Raw genomic sequence first — 23842 nt, forward strand, 5'->3', positions numbered from 1 at the left:
GATGTATATTTAGCCTTTTTCCTGCCCTCCCCCACATCATACTTTAAGTCTTCTAAAACAACACATTTAGAAAGACCAGTGAATTTTAGGACTGGACCCTACCCCGTACCTGGGCATCCCGCAAGATGTCTTCACTGCTCTGGTTCTTCCTCAGCACCCCAAAGGGGGGCGGGGCGGTGGCCTGATCCACCGTGTCAAACATCGAAAAGGGACGGACTTTCTTCTCCTTCTCCCTCAGTGGAACCTCCCCATCGTCGGCTGAACAAGAAAGAAATAAAACCCACACTGATATCCCAACTGTTTGCAACAGAATTTCTTATGCACGCATAAGTTTTTCTCTCCTCAATCCTTTCAAAACCCTGTACCCACTAAACATTTTCCTATTTTTAAATTAAGTTGATTAAAGAGGAACCCTAATACAACAGTGCTGGGACTACTTTAATTCCCTGGCTAACTAAAGGTGCTATGCTATGCAAATAAATAAAGTCCCTGGTTTTAACACACTAGAAAACAATCTGAAAAAGAAGAATACACGCTCCTCTTAGACAATCAGAACAGAACGTTCGGGAGCAACAGGAACAACCCTCACCTTGGTCTGGGACAGCCCCAGAGCTTTTTGGCCCGGAGGCGGAGGCTTGGCTCGGAAAAAGATCTGCATTCGGACTCCAATCGGGGCCAAGTGAATGGATTTTAGAGCCTAGGACGCAGAAAAGCGGCTACAATAACCCAGCATTCTGAAGAGAGTTTTCATGATTCATTTTGCTGCTCAAAAGTGTAATGTCTAAAATAACAGCTTCACATTTCAGATTCACAACCATCCCAATGAAGTTATTTGGAGAATACTAGATTTCTTATTTCTAATTTAAGATTCCCCCCCTTCCTCAAACAACTTAAAACTAATGGTGGCAAACAGAAAGTCTGCCAATAAGGACACATTACTCTTCGCTAGGTAAGAAAGTGTCACCCTCACATACAGAAAATGATTTCTAATTTAGCAGACCAAGGGCTGGACTGTAAGGTGTGCCTTACATAACAACACTGTAAGTATGCATGCACTACAAAAAGACAACTGGCAAAAACACAGAAATTAACCCATGACTTCAACTAGTCTTGCCCAGATCAGTGTATTCGAGTTTTTTCTACACTAATATTTCAGTTTCAAAGCTTTTATTTTTCCTTACAGAAACAAAGGCACCTCTACATTGCTTCACAGTGCTAATTACAGCAAAATAATCATTTTAGAGTCAACAAATGTTTGCACATGATAGTGGTTAGGGAAAAAACAATACTGGCTGTTATTTTTCTCTTCCATGTGTCAGAAGAATGTTCCCACCCTGCTTTTCCTACATTTCTCCCTTCATTTTTACTCCTATTACAAGACTCCAGCTTGCACCTCTGCATGCATCTGAGGACGACCCAGAATGCAAAGACCACTAACACAGGAGTCTCTGCTGGTCTCACTTTATCTCCCAACATGTTTACCTTTATTCTAAAAATTACCAGCCGGCAAAGTCTCAAGCATAAGCACATCTGAATATAAATATCACTTATCAACAGAGTGGACTCACTGCCACATGCCCTGCAAAGACGACACCATTAACCACACATACAGTGTTTTTACACAAAAAAGAAAAGGGCTCAAGTTACTAACATCTGATCACAACTGCTTATTCACAGAAGGAATTCAAAAACAATTTTCAGATCTGCAAAAATATTACATTCTATTACACTTCCAGAATAGAAATTACTTAGTGTTAAGAAACTTACTGTGCTAATGAAGAATACAAGGAGACTCTTAGAATTTAAATATGAACCGGGATAGAAAGACATTTTTTTAAACCCCAAACTTGGAAAAACACAATGGTGAGGACAAAGGAACGATGCTGCGGAAGGACACGAACATGACTTGTTTTCACCTTTAGTTTGTGAAGCAGCCCCGGATCTCATGTTGGGCAGTGTGTGCACTTTCATGGGCACCTCCGCAGGCTGCATGGTCAAGGTCCCATCGGGCAGAGCTGGCTTCACCAGAAGCTCAGGTCTGGAGGGCATCCGGGGCATGGTAGACGACTGGATGTAGGGACCGACGGCCGCCACGCGACTCGGTGCCGACGCACCTGGCTGAGGCAGGTTCCCATCAGGTGAGACCTCAGGAGAAAGCACAGAGCGTTAGTATTACAAGTCAGCTCTAGCCATACAATCTACTAGAAACATCCCAAACAAAAACAACGAACTCTCCCCCATACTTCATCATAAGTATTAGAAAGAAAACCAGAGCCACATAGGTAATAACATTAACAAGCAGAACAGTGGATCATCCCTGAGCAGCTATGAGCACTGTTTCTCTACAGAGGACACGCTGGGGACTGACTGGGAAGACACTGCTGGGGACTGACTGGGAAGACACTGCTACGATATAACTGGCCTCGCTGGGCGGGGCACTCCCCCCCCCCGCCCCCCCCCCCGCCCCCCCCCGCCCCCCGCCCGCCCCCCGCCCCCGCCCCCGACAGAGCAGCCCACTCATTGGAAGGTTCTGGCCTCACTGGGCGGGGCACCTCCCCCCACCCCCCCCACCCCCCCACTCCCACACACCCCCACTCCCACACACCCCCACTCCCACACACCCCCACTCCCACACACCCCCACACCACACCCCCCCTATCCCGGCCAGGACAGAGCAGCCCACTCACTGGAAGGTTCTGGCCTAGCTGGGCAGGACACCTCCCCCCACCCCCCCACCCCGCCTGGGACAGAGCAGCCCACTCACTGGAAGGTTCTCCTTCTGCTGCAGGGCTGCCTTCTTCTTCCACAGCCGGTCCCTCAGTTCATTCACACGCTTATCCATGACCGCCACCTCTGAATTGCGCTTATTCAAACACTCCCTCTGTTGTTGCAGCTTGGCATTCTGCTCCTGATTCAGTTTGTTTCTTAACTGAATAAAACATGGGGAAACAAAAAAAGGTAGCCAGGGAGGAGGGAAAAAAAATTCTCACATACAGAGTCACATGGTGAACTACTATATAATTTCTAAAAGGGTACAGTCCCTCCTCACTTCCTGTCGCAAGGTTTAAAGTTAAGTGTTAGACCACCAGCCGTGGTTCTGAGGAATGCCACGGATTTCCTGTGCAAGGGACTATGAAGTTTATTCTGGATGTTTTGAGGTGTAGGTCTCCCTCCCCTCCACGCCCTTTAAGGGAAAGACACAAAACCCAGCACTTCCTGCCACTTAGAAGGACAGCTCTGCACTCCTGGGAATGGGGGACCCCTGGCGTACTTGCAGCTCCTTGTACAGCCGATCGAGCTCAGCCACGGCGGACTGGTTGTCATGGTAACCGTCGATCCGGCCATTCTTGAGCATCTCGAGCTGCCGTGTAAGCTCCTCCACTTTGGACACAGCCAGGACGAGCTCCCTCTGCTTCTGCTGGAACAGACTGTTCATCTGCTCAATCTCCTCCACTAGGGCAAGAAGGGGAAAGCTGCAGTCACTGAAAAGAACACTGAGGACAGGCCACTTTCCAGGTGACTTCCCAGGCAACCAGGCTTCACAATGAACTTACTCGTGAAAAGTACAAGAATCTTCCAGGCATGTCCTAGAGCCAACCTATTTCTTTTGGGAGCAACTGAAATCAACAGGGACATCTCTACATTATCTGTGCCTCATTCTGAATGGACTTTTAGCAAAAATTATATGACGAATATAAACATTAAACTCCATTTTTTTTAGATGTCTTAAACCTCAGTTTTATAGTGGTGGACAAAGCTATTAAGTCACTAAAATTTAAATTTAAATGAACTTATAATAATAGATGGGGCTGTTATATGACTAGAAACCCCTGCCTTCATTTACTTCTCAGTCAAAATATATTTCGGAGAGAAAACAAACTACTATTACCTTTTCCAAAGGTAACTTTAGAACCTTGTCTAAACATTCAACGGCTGAATTCCACTCAGGGAAACCAGCAGCACTGAAACTACAGTGACTTATACTTGCAAAAAATTCTTTTAAAGTTATTGACATACAAAGTCTCGTCTTAGGCCCTGGCCGGTTGGCTCAGTGGTAGAGCGTCGGCCTGGCGTGCAGAAGTCCCGGGTTCGATTCCCGGCCAGGGCACACAGGAGAAGCGCCCATCTGCTTCTCCACCCCTCCCCCTCTCCTTCCTCTCTGTCTCTCTCTTCCCCTCCCGCAGCCAAGGCTCCACTGGAGCAAAGATGGCCCAGGCGCTGGGGATGGCTCCTTGGCCTCTGCCCCAGGCGCTAGAGTGGCTCTGGTCGCAACAGAGCAATGCCCCGGCGGGGCAGAGCATCGCCCCCTGGTGGGCAGAGCGTCGCCCCCTGGTGGGCATGCCAGGTGGATCCCGGTCTGGCGCATGCGGGAGTCTGTCTGACTGTCTCTCCCCGTTTCCAGCTTCAGAAAATTACAAAAAACAAACAAACAAAAAAAAAAACAAAGTCTCGTCTTATTCTTCCTTACTAGGAATCTACATAAACCTCCTACTTCACGGAGGAATCTACATAAATGCTTCCTCACACCCCAGCATTCGTGCAGCCTTCAGCACTGAGACAAACGGACGACTCACCGAGCTTCCCATTGCTGAGTCTCTTCTGCTCCACGTGGCCTTTAAGGGCTCTCACTTTTTTCAGCTTTGCTTCCTGATTCTCGGCTATTTCTTTGAGCCTCTTAAGCTTCTCCTGCTCGGCTGCCTGTTGCTGTTGACGCTGATCTTGCTGTTTCAGAAACTTTAAGCGCTGCTCCTAGAGATAAAAGCCATCATCAGGGGCTACCATTTTGAGCAGGGAGCCCACTGACCCAAAACTGATCAAACCAGAACCCCGAGATGCCGAAGTTGAGGTGCACCGGCTGCCCTGTTCTGTGTCCTCGACATGGACATCAGAACCACCTTGGAGGCTTGTTAAAAACAGGCGCTGCTGGGCCCAACCCCAGAATCTCTTAGGGCTAAGATCCAGAAATAGGTATTTTTAGTTCAAGTGGCTCTTATGCAGCAAGCAATCAGAGAACCGTGAACCAGTTTTCATGAAGTGCGGCTACAATTTTAAGAAGGAGCTCATAAAGAGATGGGAGGCAGTCTAAGAAAGTTGTTAAAGGATAAGCTTTGGAGTCAAACTGGGAGTCAGACCTGAGCTCTGCAACTTTTCGGAGATGAGACTTTGGGCGACTTACATAAGCTCTCAGATTACACCGATATATGTCTTTAGCTAGAAAATGTATGATCAATAATCACTACTCAGGGGGCCACGTGAGTATTAAATGAAATGTGACTCTCTCTGTACCTCAGAGTTAACATGCACTCAGGGAATGCACTTAGAAAAGGGCCAGAGCATTATTTGCCACCTTTAGAAAACTGCATTATGCAACTTAAAATTTCATTTCTTTTACATTAAAAATTTCAAGTAAAACTGAGAGGTAGAAGTATACATGATTTATTAAAAGAGTAAACTTCTCAAAATAACATGTCTCAAACATATATAACACAGAAATGGTTTCAAAATAAGACCCTAAGGCTGGTGCTTTCTTCTGTTAATCTTGTTATTTTATTTATGTCTCTGTTCAAGGACTGAGACCCTCACAGCGTGGCCTGGGAGCTTGAGAAACCCAGATTTACTGAAGTCGTTGGTGATCTGTGTGCACATTAAGGTCTGAGAAGCAACAAGACATGTGATTTTGACAATCTTTGCCTGCGTGCAGAGGAAGGCTAAGGAAGTCCCCACGGAAGGCACGAGGCTTGTGGAGAAGGGCCTTCCAGAATCCTGGCTGTTACTTCAAAGCCCTGCTGGGTAACTTGAGGTCAAACCAGCAAGAGTTGACTCCTGCTCCAGTGAACTTACAGTCACTGAAGGACAGCTCAGTTGCACATACTGAGGTTTAGACCAAGAGGCTGGCAAACTACAGCCCGCAGGCGAAGCCCAGTTCCTATATGCCTAAGTACAGCTCCACGGGCCTGCAGCCACACCCACTGGCTGGCCCGCTCCCACGACTGCTTTCTTGCTACCACTGCCGAGTTGAGATGGCACAACCTGCAAAGACCGGAAGATTCACTCCCCAACCCTACCCAGAGGAACTCTGCTGGCATCTGGTCCACACTAGAAGCCTGTGGCTGGCGGAAAGGCAGCAATGAGACTGGTTCTGATAGTCACGGAGAAGCTTCTTGTATCTCGCTTGTTCAAGGTCGGGATTGGGATTAGTTTGTGGGTAGAGAATATCCCCAAATAAAGGCATGCAGCTTGTTGAGACAGAAGGGGACAGTGTTAGCATGAGCAGATTTAAAGTTCCTCTTGCTGAAGCCATGATTCAGGACCAGATTAGCCCAGAGAAGTTCCTACCAGCCAAGTTCAAGAGCTCTTTATACCTTCCCTCTTTTGCTGATACCCAACACAGCTTGGTCACTTGATAAGAATCAGGGGTCAGGAAGATCTTGGGATATTTTCAGGGTTTCTACAAAATGCGATAAAGGAAAGGAAGAACCCCAAACCAAGCGAGTCTGGGGTACAGAGGACACATTCCTGTCTGGGAGGTACAAGCGGCTTGATACCAAGGGTGCATGCAGGCAGCTCTGCACCCCCACTGACCGCAGTGCCTGTCAGCCTCCTCAAACAGACAGTACCTTGGTAGCCAGCATCTGCTGCTGGGCCTCAATCTGCTGCTGCTGGCGAGATGCCATCTCCTGAAGTTCAGCAAGAGTCAGATCCATCCTTGGGCTATTAACCTGCAAACGGAAAACACAAACCCTCCACTGACTCTAAAATGACCACGGGGACGTCTCCCTCGGAGGTCTATGAAAGCTAAATATGAGCTTCATCTGAACCAATCTGGTCAAAACTAGCCATTTCTCTCCTGTAATATTAAAGAGACCATTGACTTTTATATCAACACCCCCATGTTGACTCATTCAGTTAAGATGTTAAACATACTAATATACTGACCAATGCACTTTTAAGTGGTAAACTGAAATTTATGTCAATGACATAAATGGAAAATTTTAGAAATACCCTGTCCTTTACTTAATTTATATCAGGAAAGTAGTGTCTGATCACACTAAACATGGCAGTGAGGCACTGGTAGCAAACCTAAAATACAGTCAGCAGGACAGCCATTAAAAATGACACTAGCATTAAAAAAATTCAATATACACTAGGTCATCAGGAACAAAAAGCAAGATATCCACTCTCCAAACATCTATTTAACATGGAATTAGACATACTAGCCAATGCAATACAACAAGAAAATAAAATTATATCCAGATTGGAAAGGAAGAAGTTAAGCTGTCATTCACTTAGAGACAACATAACCATCTAGGAAGAAAATTGTATGGAATCTGTGTAAAAAAAAACAAAAAACTACCAGAACAATAAATTACTTAACAATATTGCAGGATAAAAAAAATCAACATGCAAAAAAAAAAAATCAATCATATTTCTATATATTAGCAAAACTAGAAATTAAAAAAAATGTAAATACCACTTACAATGGCATAAAAAATATAAAGTAGTTAGGAATAAATTTAACAGAAGATATGCAAGGCCCATAGACTGAAAACTTCAAATCACTGCTGAGAAAAAGACCTAAACAAATGAAGAGATACATCCTGGTGTCATGAATTGAAAAGCCCAATACTGTCAAGACTGCAATTCTTCCCAAACTGACCTATAGATTCAACAGAATCCCAACCAATATTCCAGCAGGCTTTTTTTTATATACGCTTTTTTTTAGCGTATTCTAAAATTCCATATGAAAATACAAAGAATCTAGAATAGCCAAAACAACTCTAACAAGACTACCCAACTTTAAGACTTAAAATGTTTTGTATGCTGTGGTGCTGACATCAAGATAAACAGATCAATGGAACAGAAGAGTACAGAAATAGACCCACACATGAGGGGCAATTTATTTTAGACAAAGGTGACAATGGGTGGAGAAAGAATAGTCTTTCAACAAACAGCTTATACAACTGGAGAGCCATATATATATATATAAAAAAAAATGAACTCTCATACCACATGCAAATGTTAACTCCAAGTGGTGTAAAGGTATCCCACAGACTCTGGATAACATTCATATGCAAGAGCAAAAGCACAAATATATAATTTTCCATTTTTCTTGAAGCATTACAGCAACAAATAAAATGACTCAAAAACAAATACTTCCTCACACATGGTCTACATTTGTTTTGTTCTGAATCTGTGGTATATTCAGCATCTAACTTCTTTCAATAGTCAGTGTTGTAGAGACCATTAAAATTGTTTCAATGAAGTAAATATAACCTTTTAAAAAATGGCCACCCTTAATAACCCATTGAATAACAAAGTAACAATGATACACTCGGCACTTATAAAAACGATCACTTACCCCGTTCTCCTTCCGTCGATGGTCAACAGGACCTTTGACACCATTTCTTTTTAAAGTTGGATCCTGAGACCTTGGTCCACTCACTAAGCACAAAATTCAAAAACTCTGTATTAAACCAGAGTTGACAGATATCCGAAGTATCAGTTCATTTCTTAATTCTGTAATTCCTGCCCTTTGAAATTTTAAGTTGAAAATAAAAAAATATTTTCTAACAGTAATGACATTAAACTCTCATAACTCAGCCTGTTTTTACAAAACCTTACTTGGAACAGTGACTAGTGAGCTTCAGAAAATACCATCGTTATATTCCCTAGGAAAGCTGCGTGATTCCGAGACCAGAGGAGGAAAAAGTAACAAACTAAATGTACTTCTGACTATGAGTAATTCACACCATTTACTTATAGGAACTCTTCCTAGTTCCCATTTAGCTACTCAGTAGTAAAACCAGGAATAGTTTCATTGAAAGAATTAAGTGAATATTAATCCATCCCTGTGCCAGTAACAGTGTTTTGTAACATATATGGGAAGGAGGCAACTGAGAATAGAACAAGTGCTGTCTTGAATACTTGGCTTATTGATGACATTTTGTGGTAATGAAGTACTTCCCTATTTATTTAAGTAAAAAAACTTCCATTTTCTTAATCTGGAAACATAACTAACTAGAAAACACTGTATTCTGCTTTTTTTGGCTAAAAGTAATGTTTCAAACCAAAATATATGGGTCTCGCAGTATCACTTAATGCACCGTAAGGGGGAAATAGTCTTAATTTAAACTGATACCTTATAAGAAACAAATAGTGTATCAACAGAGAGAATTTTTTAAATACATGAAATTTTAACTTACATTTGCACTTCCAGAAATTAGAAGAATTATTAAATTATCTCAAGAAATTTTAGATTAGAATGTCTTTGGAATCAAATGTCCACTGTGTATACCTTGAGACTTAGCACAAATTCTCATACGAATAAATACAATATCCTCAGAGCCAGGTATTATACTTATACCTAACTCTAACATGTTAGCTTTACTTTAAAAACGCTGTTCTATTCTCTGACAAAAGTGCTCCCGTAATCTGTCACAATATCTCTGCAAGAAAAGCCAATCTACCCTTCAAGAATAATTGCTTTCTTTGCCGCCTGAAAGAGAGCACATGGCTGGCTTCTCCTCGGCAGGTCCACCTACATACACCATTAGAGGCCAAGGCAGGAGCTTTAAAAGTAAATTCACATCCATTCTGGGCCCAAGGTCCTCGCAGAACTGGAGAAAGAGCACGGTGGCAGTCTCCTAAGTCCGTATTCTAGATGTCTTCACCAGAATGGTTAATGATACGGCATGCAGGCACACTGACAAGCAACCCTGTTTTACCCCAATTTAAACACTATGTGGCAGTGGTGTTTTTTTGGTGATGATGTGCAAACAGCTCCTTTATCTTCAGATGTTTCTCACCTTACAGACACGCTGAAACTGCACATGGCACTACTGAGAGGCTCTTCAATAATTCACCCAGGGCTACACGGGAAGACATCTGAACTGGCAGTTGAACGGGCAAAATTCAACCATTTATTAGAGGAGGGTGCAAGCAGCAATGAAAATAAGGAACAAACTTAAAATGAGATGCAGATACCAATTTGAAACTACAAAAAAAGTAGGCTTGGGGGGGAAAAACCACCACAGGCACCAGTAACACTGAAAGGCACGTCAGCAAGCCTGGTTCAGGTGATTCAAGTTCCACTCCTGGTTCTGCCTCCAGGTGTGTGGCCTCTGACAAGTCATTTAACCCCAGAGTATCAGCATTTCTCATCTGTAGAGTGGAAGAGATCGGACAAGTCAACTATGGAGTCCCCCCCAGTCTACATTTAATAATTTCTAATTGTTGGGTACCATACGGATATTTGGTTTTTTGTTTGTTTCTTCCTTTCTAGATGAGAGGAGGAGAGCTAGAGAGACAGAGTCTTGCATGCGCCCCAACCAGGATCCACCCGGCAACCCCCATGTGGGACTGATGCTCTGCCCATCTGGAGCCATGCTTACAACCAAGCTATTTTTAGCGCCTGAGGCAAAGGCTCCACAGAGCCATCCTCAGCGCCCACAGTCAACATGCTATACTCAATCGAACCATGGCTGCAGGAGGGGAAGAGAGAGAGAGAGAAAAGTGAGAGGGGGAGAGATGGATAAGCAGATGGGTGCTTCTCCTGTGTGTCCTGACCGGGAATCAAACCCGGGACATCCACACGTCAGGCTGATGCTTTACCACTGAGCCAACCGGCCAGGGCTTGGACATTTTTTTGAAAGTGATAAAATTGAGATTGTTTAACATTCAATAATTAACCTGTTATCTACATTCTTACTTCCAAGAATTATATATGGAAGCCACAAACACTCAATTTTCCATTTGAGAAATTCCAATATTTTCAGAAATACCTCATCGTCCACCTCAACCAGTAGCTTTCCCCCATGAGCAGAGCTACCCACAGATCTCAGATCTGAAAGTGCTTCTTCTCCCCCATCTTGCGAGACCTCCAGGGTCCCAGGGATGGCTTTGTCCTCAATGTCTAGACATGCTTTCAGCCCATGATTTCTCCATTATCATGTATGGCCTTCTCCCATCTCCTCAGTGTCTGTCATCTATTAACTCTGGTCATAACCCTCATCACTAGATGTTGACCATCTGACTCCCGCGTTCTCTCCACTCCAAGTCCCGCCTTCATTCCTGATGGCTTTCCCACCCAAAAGCTGGGCTCTTGGCTCTGTGGCCTCTTTGTCTCCCCTCTAATCCAGGCTCCTCTCACAACCAACCTGAAACCACATCACCCAGCAGCCCTCCCCACCTCTGAACCTTACATTCACACCTTCTACTTTCTGACCACAATCCTCTCACCACACCCCTTCATTAATCTCAGACTTGTCACTCTGACCATCAGCCCTTTCCCCTCCTATCTGTACTTCTTCCTCATCCAACTCAGATTTATCTTGCCAATACCCTCTTTGTCCCTGTCCCACTGACCTGCCACTGGACTGGTCTAGCTTAACCACAACCTTGGGTCAATTCAACCACCTACCCTCGTCCCTACAACCCTTGGGGCTGGAGAACCGTCACACACGGCCTCACGGCCTCCACGCTCTCTCATGGAGGTCAGCCAGCCTCCACAGTGTCTGGCCACCTACGTTCCCTGTGGGGCTCTCTCCTATTCTTCACAGCAGACACCATGTCCAATATCACTCAGATGAGTGCCTCCCACTTCAGAGAAAACATGTTTGCTGAAGAGAAGCTCCTCGTCTTGCTCCCACAGACACGTGCACCGACTTCACCTGCAACAGCTTCCCTTCTGTTCCGTCACTACGGGAAAGCTCCCTCCCCTGCCTACGACAATCTCTCCGCCAGGGCTGAGGGACACCCACTGGCCATTCCTTTCCTTCACGGATTGCAACCTCCTCCCCTCCTGCATGAAAAACTGCCATAGAATTTCCCCATCTTCAAACAAAATAAAACAAGTAAAACCATCCCCATGTCTGCCTGAGAGTCAGGTCTTAGGAGTGGTCTCTCCTCACTATTTCCACTTACCTCTCATTCACCCTCAAGTGACCTTAGGCCATTCCAATGCAAGCAATCACAGTTCAGATCTTTGTTATGACTCACAGAATGCTACCTACCCATGTCCCTGCCAGGGGGGTGTTCGTGACGCAGGAAGAACCGCACATCATTCCTCTGACTTCCAAATCTTTGCAGAACATCAAACATTCGCTCGTTATCTGCAACTGGACGTTCTAGAAAGATAGATAAGACACGTCACGTTGTCTCTCCCTCCTGCAAATCATGCACTGGGAATGTAGGAAATGCTCAGCATCTTAGAGCATTTGTTTTCACTAAAGGAACCCTCAGAAAATGGAGTATCACTGATTTCCCACACATGTAACCAGTGTCACACCAGGTGGAGAACTGGAAAAGACACTGGATCTGGGCCCGCAGGAAGGAGCTCGAGATGCCTGCCCCATGGGCCCCCCACTGGCCATCCACCTGCCACTTAACCCCACAGGTTTCAAAAGTCCCCATGGCTCGTCACCTACAACACAGGATGGTCTTGGAGGGCCATCCCTCTAACTCTACTGGTTCTAGGATCCTCTAAAACATAAACCAAAAAATTTTTAAACTTTCTAAATAGCCTAGTCTTATGATCTACTTCTATATTTTCAATTATAATTTTTAAAACTATGCTAAAAAAATTAGATGTATCCATTTCCAAACAAAAGGCTATTTACTGTACTGAAAATACACCTGTTTGGCCCTTCCAGTGAAACTTCCCTTTGTCAGAACTTTTTTTTTTTTTTTTTTTTCCTGAAGCTGGAAACAGGGAGAGACAGTCAGACAGACTCCCGCATGCGCCCGACCGGGATCCACCCGGCACGCCCACCAGGGCGATGCTCTGCCCACCAGGGGGCGATGCTCTGCCCCTCCGGGGCGTCGCCATGTTGCGACCAGAGCCACTCTAGCGCTTGGGGCAGAGGCCAAGGAGCCATCCCCAGCACCTGGGCCATCTTTGCTCCAATGGAGCCTTGGCTGCGGGAGGGGAAGAAAGAGACAGAGAGGAAGGGGGGGGTGGAGAAGCAAATGGGCGCTTCTCCTATGTGCCCTGGCCGGGAATCGAACCAGGGTCCCCCACACACCAGGCCGACACTCTACCGTGAGCCAACCGGCCAGGGCCTGTCAGAACTTTTCTAGAGACAAAATACCCTAATAGAGGGCAACTTCAGGAGAAACAATGTATCTTGCACTCCCCTCAAAATATCTTCCAGTCTCAAGGGACCTGGACATAAAAACCAAACATACTATTTGAGGATTGCAACTGCTTAAAATCAAAAACTTCATTTTTAATATAAGATGGTTGAAATGGCCTAAGAAAACTCAACTTACTCGTCAGTAATCAAAGACACGACTCTAAGTGCTGTAAAGGAGAAGCACAGGCAGATGAGCAAGCAGTCGGCATCCAGCAGCCAGTTTTATGAACTGACCCCAAACTTAACCAGCCTGGTTGCAACAAAGTGGTTCTATTTACAGTAACACACAGAATTGACACAGACTTCCTTTCTACTATAAAACACAGAAATTCTAAGACCCTCAACCCAAAAGGGAGCATCCACAGATGAGTAGACAATCCCTCAAAAGAAACTGAGTAGAGGCCTGACTAGGCGGTGGAGCCTTGGATAGAGCATCAAACTGGGATGCAGAGGACCCAGGTTTGAAACCCCAAGGTTGCTGGCTTGAGCGTGAGCTCATCCAGCGTGAGCGTGGGCTCACCAGCTTGAGTACGGGGTCTCTGGCTTGAGCATGGGATCATAGACATGACTCCATTGTCGCTGGCATGAGCCCAAAAGTTGCTGGCTTGAGCCTAAGGTCACTGGCTTGAGCAAGGGGTCACTTGCTCTGCTGTAGTCCCCCGGTCAAAGCACATAGGAGAAAGTAATCAATGAACAACTAAGGTGCCTCAACAAAGAATTGATGCTTCTCATCTCTCTCCCTTCCTGTCTGTCTGTCCCTATCTGTCCTTCTCTCTGTCTCTGTCACACACAAAAAAAAACTGAGTAGAACCTTTACCTCCTCACCACACACACACACACACACACACACACACACACACACACACAATGTTTATTTCGGAAAAAAATAAAACCCCCAGATTCCAGAAACAAAGAGAGCTCAAAGGAACTGAAGCAACTCCAAGTCCCTGCTGGGTGAGACCATCTATCTATCTATCTATCTATCTATCTATCTATCTATCTATCTATCTATCTATCTCATAAGGACACGAACCTTCCTGTAAGGCCTCGGAGCTGCGGCCGATGACGACAGCAGGTCAGGCTGGGGCCTGCACATGGTGAAATACACTGCAAAGGTCGCCAAGGGCCCCTCTCCCACACCATGCTCCAACCACACCTATCCCCTGGTCACATCATCCGTGCCTCTGCAACTTTGAACACGCCACTCCTCACACTGACAATCATCCCCAGCACGCTTTTCGCCTTCTGCACGTGGAGCAGGTCCATCCGTTACTGCACTCATCACACTGTTATAAATGTCTGCTGAAACCTGCTCTCGATGAAGGCAGGGAACTTTTATCTCTACCCCTCCCAAGAGAGCACGGCTCCAAGCCCAAAATAGGGATCCAAGAAATGTTCTCTACACAAACAGTTCAGTGGGTAGTAAGGAAATGGAGATGGCAAATAAAAATCTTTTAAAAAGATTGTCAGTGGAAAAAAATAAGAAACCCAAAAAGCTAACAAAATCAAAATAACACATTTACTATTTTTAAAATGGGGACACTTTAGACAAGTTATAGAAAAAAGGGGGGGGGGGGTAAGACATAATTATTATTACTAGAGCTAGTATTAAATGTACCGGGGCTCTGCTAAGTATTCTTTCCTGGAATCCTCACACAATCAATTACTATCCCAGTTCTATAGATAAAACTTAGAAGATCACAGAAACTGAGTAGCTTGCCTTCAATTACAAAGCTAGTCAATGACAAACTTTTGATATCCAAGACCTCACTCTTAATCATGCCATATAAACAACCCTCAAATTAATTATGAACTCACTGCAACCGTTCAAAATCGCAACAGACTTTTTCATGGTGCCTTTCAAAGTAATTCCAGAATATATCCAAAAAAGAAAATAGACCAGCACAGCTCACATATATTTTGAAAAAGCCGAAGAATGAAATAAGCACTTGCCTTACAGATGCCCAACGTATTATAAAACTACAGTAATTAAAACTGCTTCTGTTCTAAAGTAGAAGAATAAGAGGAACTGGCTAAAGTTTAGAGAAACAACACCTCATATGAGACAGAACACAGGATGTGAAGTGACATGTCGTATTAGTAAGTTAGAAAACTGCTCAGCAAGGCACCTTAGGAAGATTCACTATTCACTTAGAAAGAAAGTTAAATCCCTAATTCACACTTGCCACAAAAATTAACAAGGAGGGGGAGGGGGGAGAAAGGAAGGGGGAGAATGGGAAGGGAAGGAAAGGAAAAGTCCTAAAACTTTTGGCAATGAAATATCAGAAGAACATGTTTACAGTCTTGGAATAAGGAAAAAATTTTCCCACAAATAGGAGGGAGGTCAACAATAGAGTAATTTTGTTTGTTTGTTTGTTTTAATGCCTACATTAAAAGGCAAAAGCCAAAGTAAACCTGGGCAAAGGTCATGAAAACAATTCTTAAAAAGTGGAATCCCAAAGGGCCAATTAATACATTTTAAATGGGTAGTACCAGCTTTGCAAAAATTAACATATTATTGTATCAATTGTTGAGGAGGGATACTTTTAGAAATAACTGGAAGGACTGTGAACTTTTAGCTGGCCTCTGTTGAGGGCAATCTGGTAATACAAAGTCTCAGCATACAAAAGTACTTATGAACACCATACCAGAAGCTTCCACAGCTGCCTGCCCTTTTGACCTTTCCTACTGTGGTATCTTCACGGTATTGTAGAAAAAAAGAGCAGAAAAGACTTTGTATGCCACAACAAGGCTGACTGAGAGCACTGTCCCCTGGCAGGCATGCTCTTCTAGTTTCTCTGTGGATATACATGCATGTCACCCACGTCCAAAACCAGTGACAACGCGAGACACGTAACCAAAGCCCAGGGTGGCCTGGCCCCCGTACCTGTGCCACACCACACTTCAGCCAAATGGCAGTCGCTCTCGCCGGGCTCTTTGCACAGGTCCACCACATCTCGGCATATGGTTTCTGGGGTGACTGGGACTTCTGTGAAGTGCTGCTCATTGTTGCTGAGATACACTGTAAGAAACATCTGGAAACCAAAAGAGAAAACACAACAAACAGTTAGCGGCACTGTCCACACAGGCACTGCCCACTCTTTGTTCACCTTCAACTCCTTTCCCCAGAGTCTCAGTCAAGTGCAAATGTGCAACGGAATAGCCTGGCTGACCCTAGCCCAACTAAGGGGAGGGACCTGGCGCTCCGCCTACCGAATTCTCTCCCTGCCCCCTCCCTGCCCCATCCAGGGCAGGGCCCAGACCCTGGGGGGGCCTGGAAAGCCAGTCAGAGCAGTTCACAGGAAAGGTCAAATTAAGTCATTCTCTGACATCGTATTTATGTGATACGACTACCGAATACTTATCTAGCTCTTAGTATGTGGTGAGCTCAAACCACGTACAGGTCCTTCCTACCAATCCTGCAGAGGTGGTCCAGGATACCATATGCATACAGTTTCGCACTGCCTTCTTTTGGAAGGATACATTTGAACATAACATGTACTTCTGAAGGTGAGGATGGGAAACACTACAGAACGTGGAGGGAAATCTAATATATATTTATAGTATGTGCATATATTACCTATTCAAAAAACTTTCTTTTTAAACCTAAAATGTTTTAATCAAGTTATATACCTTCTTTAAAGCATGTCTTCATCAACCAGGTATAAATAGAAATGATCAGCTGCTATGCGACAATATAGCTGACCTATTTATAGATAAACATTCACACTCGCAGAGATGATTTAAATCTAACGCTCATTAACAATCTTTTTCCCTGTAAAAATAGACACTGTATCTTAAAAACACTGCTACTAAAGAATTCAAGTTTTCATACCTATTAAATTACAAAAAGAAAAAAAAAAGCTGTTGTTAATTCCCAGTGCTGAAGAAATGGAGTAAAACGGCCAACTGTTGCTGGCGATGCCCGTCAGTAAACCCCACAGTCCCTTCAACTCAGTGAGAACCTGCTTGGCACAGATCATTGTGCATCAGGGCAGAACAACCAACCATTTGAAAGAGTAATCCCACTGTGAGACCTTATCCCGTGAAAATCATTTTGATCAAATAACGAGAATGCAAAGCTTTAGAACATAAGAGGATGGACCAGTATGGTCCATTCTGTAAAAACAATTTCTGAGACTGGCAAAGCTCGGGGAAAGCTTGGGTTTTAAGGCTATACAAACCAGAATGAGTGAGATGTGCCCTGTGGTCACGACATAAGAACACCCTACAACAGTCACACAATTTCTTTCCTGTCCAGCTTACACTTCTCTGCCCATTACCCCAGAACTGAGGGAGCTGCATTAGGCTCTTCTTTGTAAAGAAGGCAGCATCTGTTTAGGAATTATGTTGGAAACCAGCTAAGACAACAGGCTAGGTGTCTCAAAGATGTCAGAGTAGAAGGAGATGTGCACAAGAGAAAGGAGGGGCCAGGCTCAGCCCTGGAAGCTTTCTGGCTCCTCCTTGCAATAAAACTGTCTTTTCTTAAGGGAATCTAAGTCTGCACTTCTTGCAAACAAAGCTCTTAATCCCCATAAATGTGTATAACATAGAAAGTAACCCAGAAAACTAGAAAGCATAGAAGATATAACCCATCACAATGAGAGGGTAATCCAGAAAAGTTACAACAGTTGATTCTGTTGAAACAATAAATAAAATGAATGGGGGGGGGGGGGTATTGTCCTGTGTTTACCGGTATGAGGCCAGAATCTTTCCAGCCAATGATGTCATGTTTTGCACATTCTGATAAATAGTTCTAGGCCTACGTAAAGACCCCTAGTTCTGGGCCTCCACTTGGCCAACAAGGCAGCACTTTAAAACTGTTACACAAAAATTGTAAGGCATTAAGAAAAAATAAGGAAGATTAACTAAGCTCACAGAATTTCACCTGCTGCTATAGCAAAATATACAGCATAATCAATGACAGAGACAAATCATTCATACTTTAGTGTGCAAGAGTACATCTTTCCTCCATATGCCCCACTCACAACAAAACTGTCTTTGAAGTTGAACACTTGGAGATTAGTAACTGTTTTTACAGTAAATATGAGACTTAGAGGTGTTTACTAAATACAGAAATATTTAATATACAGTCTGCCTACTGAACACACTGTATCAACAAATAAAAAGCTATCATTACATAAGATAATAGCACCTTACCTTGTCAATGTCATCTTTCAGAGTGCGTTCACACGTATCATCTCAGAAACTTACAGCAACTCTCTGGTGGAACAGGTATTATTTTCTCTTTATATATTTTTCAAAAAAGGACTCAGAGAAGCGATCTACTTGGCTACTAAAGGGGAGCGTCAGGATACAACTATCTTCTTCTGGTCCATCCTCTACCCTTTAAGCTGCCCCTTACAGCAGAAAAATACGTACTAGGAAATGCTCCACTGACCCACAGCAACCCAACTTGAACAGATATCTGGTCTTTTACTTACTGGAAAACAACAGCTTTGTTTACTTAAAAGTATCATTACAAATAAGAATGATGAGAGATATGTTCTGTTTAAGATTACTACTCCCTCCAAAAGCCCCAGAATTAATACTGGTATGAATGGCAATTACATGAGTAGACCCCATTTCTACCTGTCCTGTATGAAGATCAGCTCTGTGATCATTTTAGTAACTGTCCTGAAGTCCTCAATGCTGGGCCAGCAATGTGACATTGCCGCAGATTCCCAGGCAGGAGATCTGGGTCCTAACCCCAGATTTGTTAATAATTAGTTAGACTAGCTTAGGGAAGTAATGTCACCTTCCTGAATCTTAGCCTCCTTACCTTCAAAATAAGAGTCTTTAAGTTCCCCAAGAGCCACCCTTTATTTTGGGTGTGTATTCGGTGTCAGAGTAAAAGCCAACCTCTTTATAACGGCCTACAAGTTGGATGTCAGCAATTCAGGCATGAAGTGAAGACCTGAATGAAGGCAGTGGCAATGAGTAAAGATTCAGTATGAAGGCCAGGATGTGGTGACTAAGTGAGGGTGGGGGCTAAGGGGTATGTGGGAACTGAACAATTCAATGATTAATGAGAAAGTAAACTCAGGAAGAAAACCAGGTTGCTTTGTTTTGTGATTGTGATTGGTCAGGAAGGGGAGGGGAGGGGAGACAGTTTGGTTTGGACCAGCTGCCTGACTCTGCCCACCCAAGACCTGTGCCTTGTTCCCTTGCCATCCCTCACCTCCTAACCCCCTGCACTCTCTGTTCCCTCAGCATCCTGCTGGCTGTTCCTCACATGCCAGGCACGTTCCCCACTCGGAGCCCATGTTCTCGCTGGTCCTCAGTCTGCAATGCTCTTCCCTGCAGGCCACCAGAGCTGGCCCCCCGGCTCCTTTAGGTCTCTACTCAAATGTCACCATTTCAGTGAGACCTTCCGTGGCCACCCTCCCTAAAATTCCAACAGCAACCTCATACATGGGTGCGTGCACACACACTCCCCTGCTTTCTATCCCCTCTTGGCACACTCACTGACACGTTACATTTACTTAACTATTACATTTATTTAACTGGTTTTTATTATCCATCTCCCCTACCAGAACAGTCCAGTTTTAGCCACGTCCGCAGCACCATGAATGTGCCTCGTATGTAACAAGCAAACATAAGTGTTTCTGGTGAATAAATTTTGTAGCTGTTACTGCATGTTACAGACCTACCTCTGATTTATCGTCAGACACTTTCCATTCAGGCAATGTAAAGGGCACAGCATGGAGCACGGCTAGAGACAGAGAGGCCGGCATGTCCTGCCTGCCTCCTCAGCCTCTATCATGCCACGGTCACCCCACTTCTGTATCAACATTCTTCCATTCATTCCGTATTTACAGGCCTCAATTATACGGTCTATTTTATGACCTGAGTTCTAATGTAGAACTAATCTTTACTGAATAGCTAAGTCAGAACACAGCACAAAATTTGAGCGTCAGAGACTTGTGGGTGAGGACGCAGCCAGCCCCCAAGGAGGAGCCCCCAGGGAGGAAGTCACAGCAATAAATCCCCAGAGCAGGGTGGGGAAGGACGAGAGTGAATCGGAGGGCAAGCAGTCCCCCTCTGCACACGCACCCTCAGTGGGGTCAGAGCGCTCCTGCACAATGAACTCGACAGAATGAGGACACAGCCCAGCTAATGTCCCGAGCAGAGGAAAGGCAAAAGGAAAGACCTCGAGGAAGGATCAAGTTGGTCACATCTGTGCGAGAGGAAGGTCACTATAGAGGGAACAAAGGAAAAGGATTATAATGACATTAATTCAAAGAGGCCAGATCATGCAAGACTTCACAGCCCCAGATCCTCAACTGTGCTGTGGACAGGACTGTTCATCATCGACGCTAGGCCCCAGCCGCAGTTTCTCATTCAGCCAATCAGGGTGGTTAACTCTTTTGCAGACCAGCAATGGGAGGTAAAAAACGAATGTGATCTGAGACAGACTGATGTTTCAGCAGAGAGGCACAAATTGATGGAAAGCATAAAAATAATCTACAGTAACCTTACTTCCAAAATGTCATCTTTTCCTGAGACTTAATATTTTTTTAATACACCACAAAACATCCTATTTCAAGAAAAGAGAGATGACTTCATTCGCTTCTGCCCCACACAGAAGCAGCCCAGTGGTTTCCCTAGAGGCACCTCCCCCTGGAAACTGCTGTGAGAAACTTGACTCTTCTCTCTGACTCAAGCTACAAATGTGTTCCTGGGAACTTCTGAGCGAAATTATTCCCATCATAAAGAGTGCGGCAATAATCAGGTCAAAACAACACCTCAGCCTGTACAGATTACAGGATACTAGGAGGACAGTTATAGCTGGGTATCTGGAAACGCTCACAACATCTAGCAACCGGGCAGAGGGCTTCTCTTCCCGTGTTAGACATGTGCTGCAGTTCAGCCCTTCTCAGTGACCCTGACACATCGACTTCCTTCCAACTTATAAACCAGGAACTTCATTTTCTTCTAGTATAAACTGCAGGAGAAGAGATCAACCAATAAATCATAGCCTGACCAGGTGGTGGCACACTGGATACAGTGTCAGACTGGGATGTGGAGGACCCAGGTTCGAAATACCAAGGTCACCAGCTTGAGCGCGGGCTCCTCTGGTTTGAGCAAGGCACACCAGCCTGGATCCCAGGTCGCTGGCTCAAGCAAGGGGTCACTCAGTCTGCTGTAGCCCCCTGGTCAAGACACATATAAGAAAGCAATCAATGAGAAACTAAGGTGCCACAATGAAGAACAGATGCTTCTCATCTCTCTCCCTTCCTGTCTGTCTGTCCCTATCTGTCCCTCTGTCTGTCACCAAAAATAAATAAATAAATAAATCATGGAGTAAACTGAAGGATACAACAGAAAGATCATAAAAGATAATATAAATGATAAAACCTGAGTAGGGAGCCCTGGCCGGTGACTAGAGTATCAGCCCAGCATATGGACATCCCAGGTTTGATCCCCAGTCAGGGCACACAAGAGAAGCAACCATCTACTTCTCTTCCCCCTCCCCTTCTTTCTTTCTTCCCCTCTCACAGCTAGTGGTTCATTTGGTCTGAGTGTGAGCCTCAGGTGCTATAAACAGCTCAGTTCATTTGAGCATCGGCCCCAGGTAGGGGTTGCCAGGTGGATACTGGTTGTGGCGCAGGATCATTATCTCCCCTCCTCTCACTTAAAAAACAAACAAACAAACAAAAAACCCTCAGTGGAGAATAATTGTAAATGAAAACAATGTGGTATCACTTACAACTAAGAAATTAGCTTTCAATTAAAAGATAAGCTCCAACAGAGATGAGATTGTAAGAGAGTGCTTCATTCAAGAACATGATGGTGATATATTGTTTAAAATCCCAACTGGAAAGTAAAATGAGTCAGTATCAAAAGCCATAAAATTATGGACACCTCATAACCTTCCTTCTGGGAATTTATGCCAAAGAAATAATTGAAATAAATAAAAACTCTAGATGCCTGAAGATTTTCACTCCAGTGTTAGATCTATGAAAAGTAAGACAGAAAACAATGCCCAGCCATGGAAAAGTAAGTTAAAATACATCTGCTGAAAGGGCTCTGACCCAGCTACCAACTGCTGCAAGCATGGTGTTAGAAAAATAGGAAAATACAGGTACGGCACAGAATAAGAAGTTGTAGATTATAACCATTTAAAATATATGTCCATATGAACTGATTTGTATAAAACACACAAATGAAATCAGTGGCATCAGGAGAGATGTCACTTAAATTTTTAAAATCTCAACATTAACACATTTTTACAATAACTTAAATTTGAAAATATACTTGACATTATATATAAACTGAGAGGTCCTGGCAGGTTGGCTCAGCGGCAGAGCGTCCGCCTGGCATGTGGAAGTCCCGGTTCAATTCCCGGTCAGGGCACACAGGAGAAGCGCCCATCTGCTTCTCCACTCCTCCCCTTCTCCTTTCTCTCTATCTCTCTCTTCTCCTCCCGCACCCAAAGCTCTATTGGAGCAAAGTTGGCCCAGGCGCTGAGGATGGCTCCATGGCCTTCGCCTCAGGTGCTAGAATGGCTCTTGTTGCAACAGAGCAACGCCCCAGATGGGCAGAGCATCGCCCCCTGGTGGGTGTGCCAGGTGGATCCCGGTCAGGCGCATGCGGGAGTCTGTCTGACTGCCTCCCCATTTCCAACTTCAGAAAAATACCCCCCAAAAAATTATATATATATATATACACATACATACATACACACATACACACACACACACACACACACGTAAACTGAGAAAATATATAAAAGAATGTGGAAATGTGTCATAAAAAATGATTATTTGTTTCTGCTTCTTCAAGTATTCAATCAGAAGAAAAAGAGGATGCTGGAAAAGATATAAAACTATTTGTACAAAGTTGAGCCAAGCAACCTCCACAAACTGCACAGTGATTCATGCCCAAGTCTTGTCCCAATGAAGACTTGCCCTTCCAAAAACCCAAAGTCACAGACCATTATCATTTAAAAAGAATGGGTCACAGATTTTTTTTTTTACCAGTTCCATTTTTACAGTACATATGTTCCTTGGAACTATAATGTTAGGCTATTAATAAGAATGATTCATTTTCAAAGGAGCAGTATTTCAGATTAAAATGTGGAAGACTTTTCCAAGAAAAGTTATGAAAAAGAAAAAAAATTGGCATTTACCATATGATGTTCCAGAGAAAGAAAAAATGGAACTGGGTGTCAGTCACAGAAAAGAAATTAAGCTTTGCAATATGACCTTCAGAGTTGTGACTTATAAAAACTCAAATCCTTTGGTGATAATCAGAGAAAAAGGAATATGAGAGGGAAAACAATTGTCCTTTAGAGCAAAATGAAGAATCGATAAGAAGAGTGACATAAATCCTCCCCAAATCTTACAAGTCACAGGAGACCTGCCCTAGGGACAGCCAGGCAGTGATGCTAGAAGTGAGATTGGAGAAAAGCCTAAATGATTCTGTGGTTAACTGTCCCTCCGTGAGAGAAATATGAATTACGATTAGTTCACTTTTCTAAGAAGTCTCCACACCAACGTGACCTGTGCTGTTGAAAATGTTCATCACACATGAAACACCCTAGCTGTTCATTCAATATCATCTGGAGTACGTCATTTTCTGAGATAATAACCATTTGGGGGGGAGTGACACAGAAAATATGAAGTGGTTACTTGAATTGAGGGGAAAATCCATTACATACTGAAAAATCGTGTCCTCTCCAGAAGTTGCACGCTGATCTTACA

General features: G+C 44.1%; 1 protein-coding gene across 5 annotated transcripts in view; it reads right to left on the reverse strand.

The window, feature by feature from the left end:
• TP53BP2 (tumor protein p53 binding protein 2) overlaps window positions 1-23842 on the reverse strand; it is a 52964-nt gene that overhangs the window by 16931 nt on the left and 12191 nt on the right. Inside the window, exons 1-12 of one of the 5 annotated variants that reach the window (XM_066380896.1) lie at window positions 18916-19036; window positions 18294-18356; window positions 16021-16168; window positions 12012-12125; window positions 8360-8442; window positions 6618-6719; window positions 4575-4749; window positions 3272-3453; window positions 2765-2929; window positions 1917-2145; window positions 590-697; window positions 110-258 (exon numbers count right to left, since the gene is read on the reverse strand). In XM_066380896.1, coding sequence (XP_066236993.1) covers window positions 110-258; window positions 590-697; window positions 1917-2145; window positions 2765-2929; window positions 3272-3453; window positions 4575-4749; window positions 6618-6719; window positions 8360-8442; window positions 12012-12125; window positions 16021-16168 — 1455 coding nt within the window. In that variant the 5' untranslated portion in view covers window positions 18294-18356; window positions 18916-19036. Of the gene's footprint in view, window positions 1-109; window positions 259-589; window positions 698-1916; window positions 2146-2764; window positions 2930-3271; window positions 3454-4574; window positions 4750-6617; window positions 6720-8359; window positions 8443-12011; window positions 12126-16020; window positions 16169-18293; window positions 18429-18725; window positions 18802-18915; window positions 19037-23842 lie in introns of those variants that run through there. The other 4 variants (XM_066380885.1, XM_066380906.1, XM_066380875.1 and 1 more) reach the window with 4 other exon arrangements.

This window comes from Saccopteryx leptura, chromosome 1 (assembly GCF_036850995.1).
Source record: "Saccopteryx leptura isolate mSacLep1 chromosome 1, mSacLep1_pri_phased_curated, whole genome shotgun sequence".
Taxonomy (NCBI): domain Eukaryota; kingdom Metazoa; phylum Chordata; class Mammalia; order Chiroptera; family Emballonuridae; genus Saccopteryx; species Saccopteryx leptura.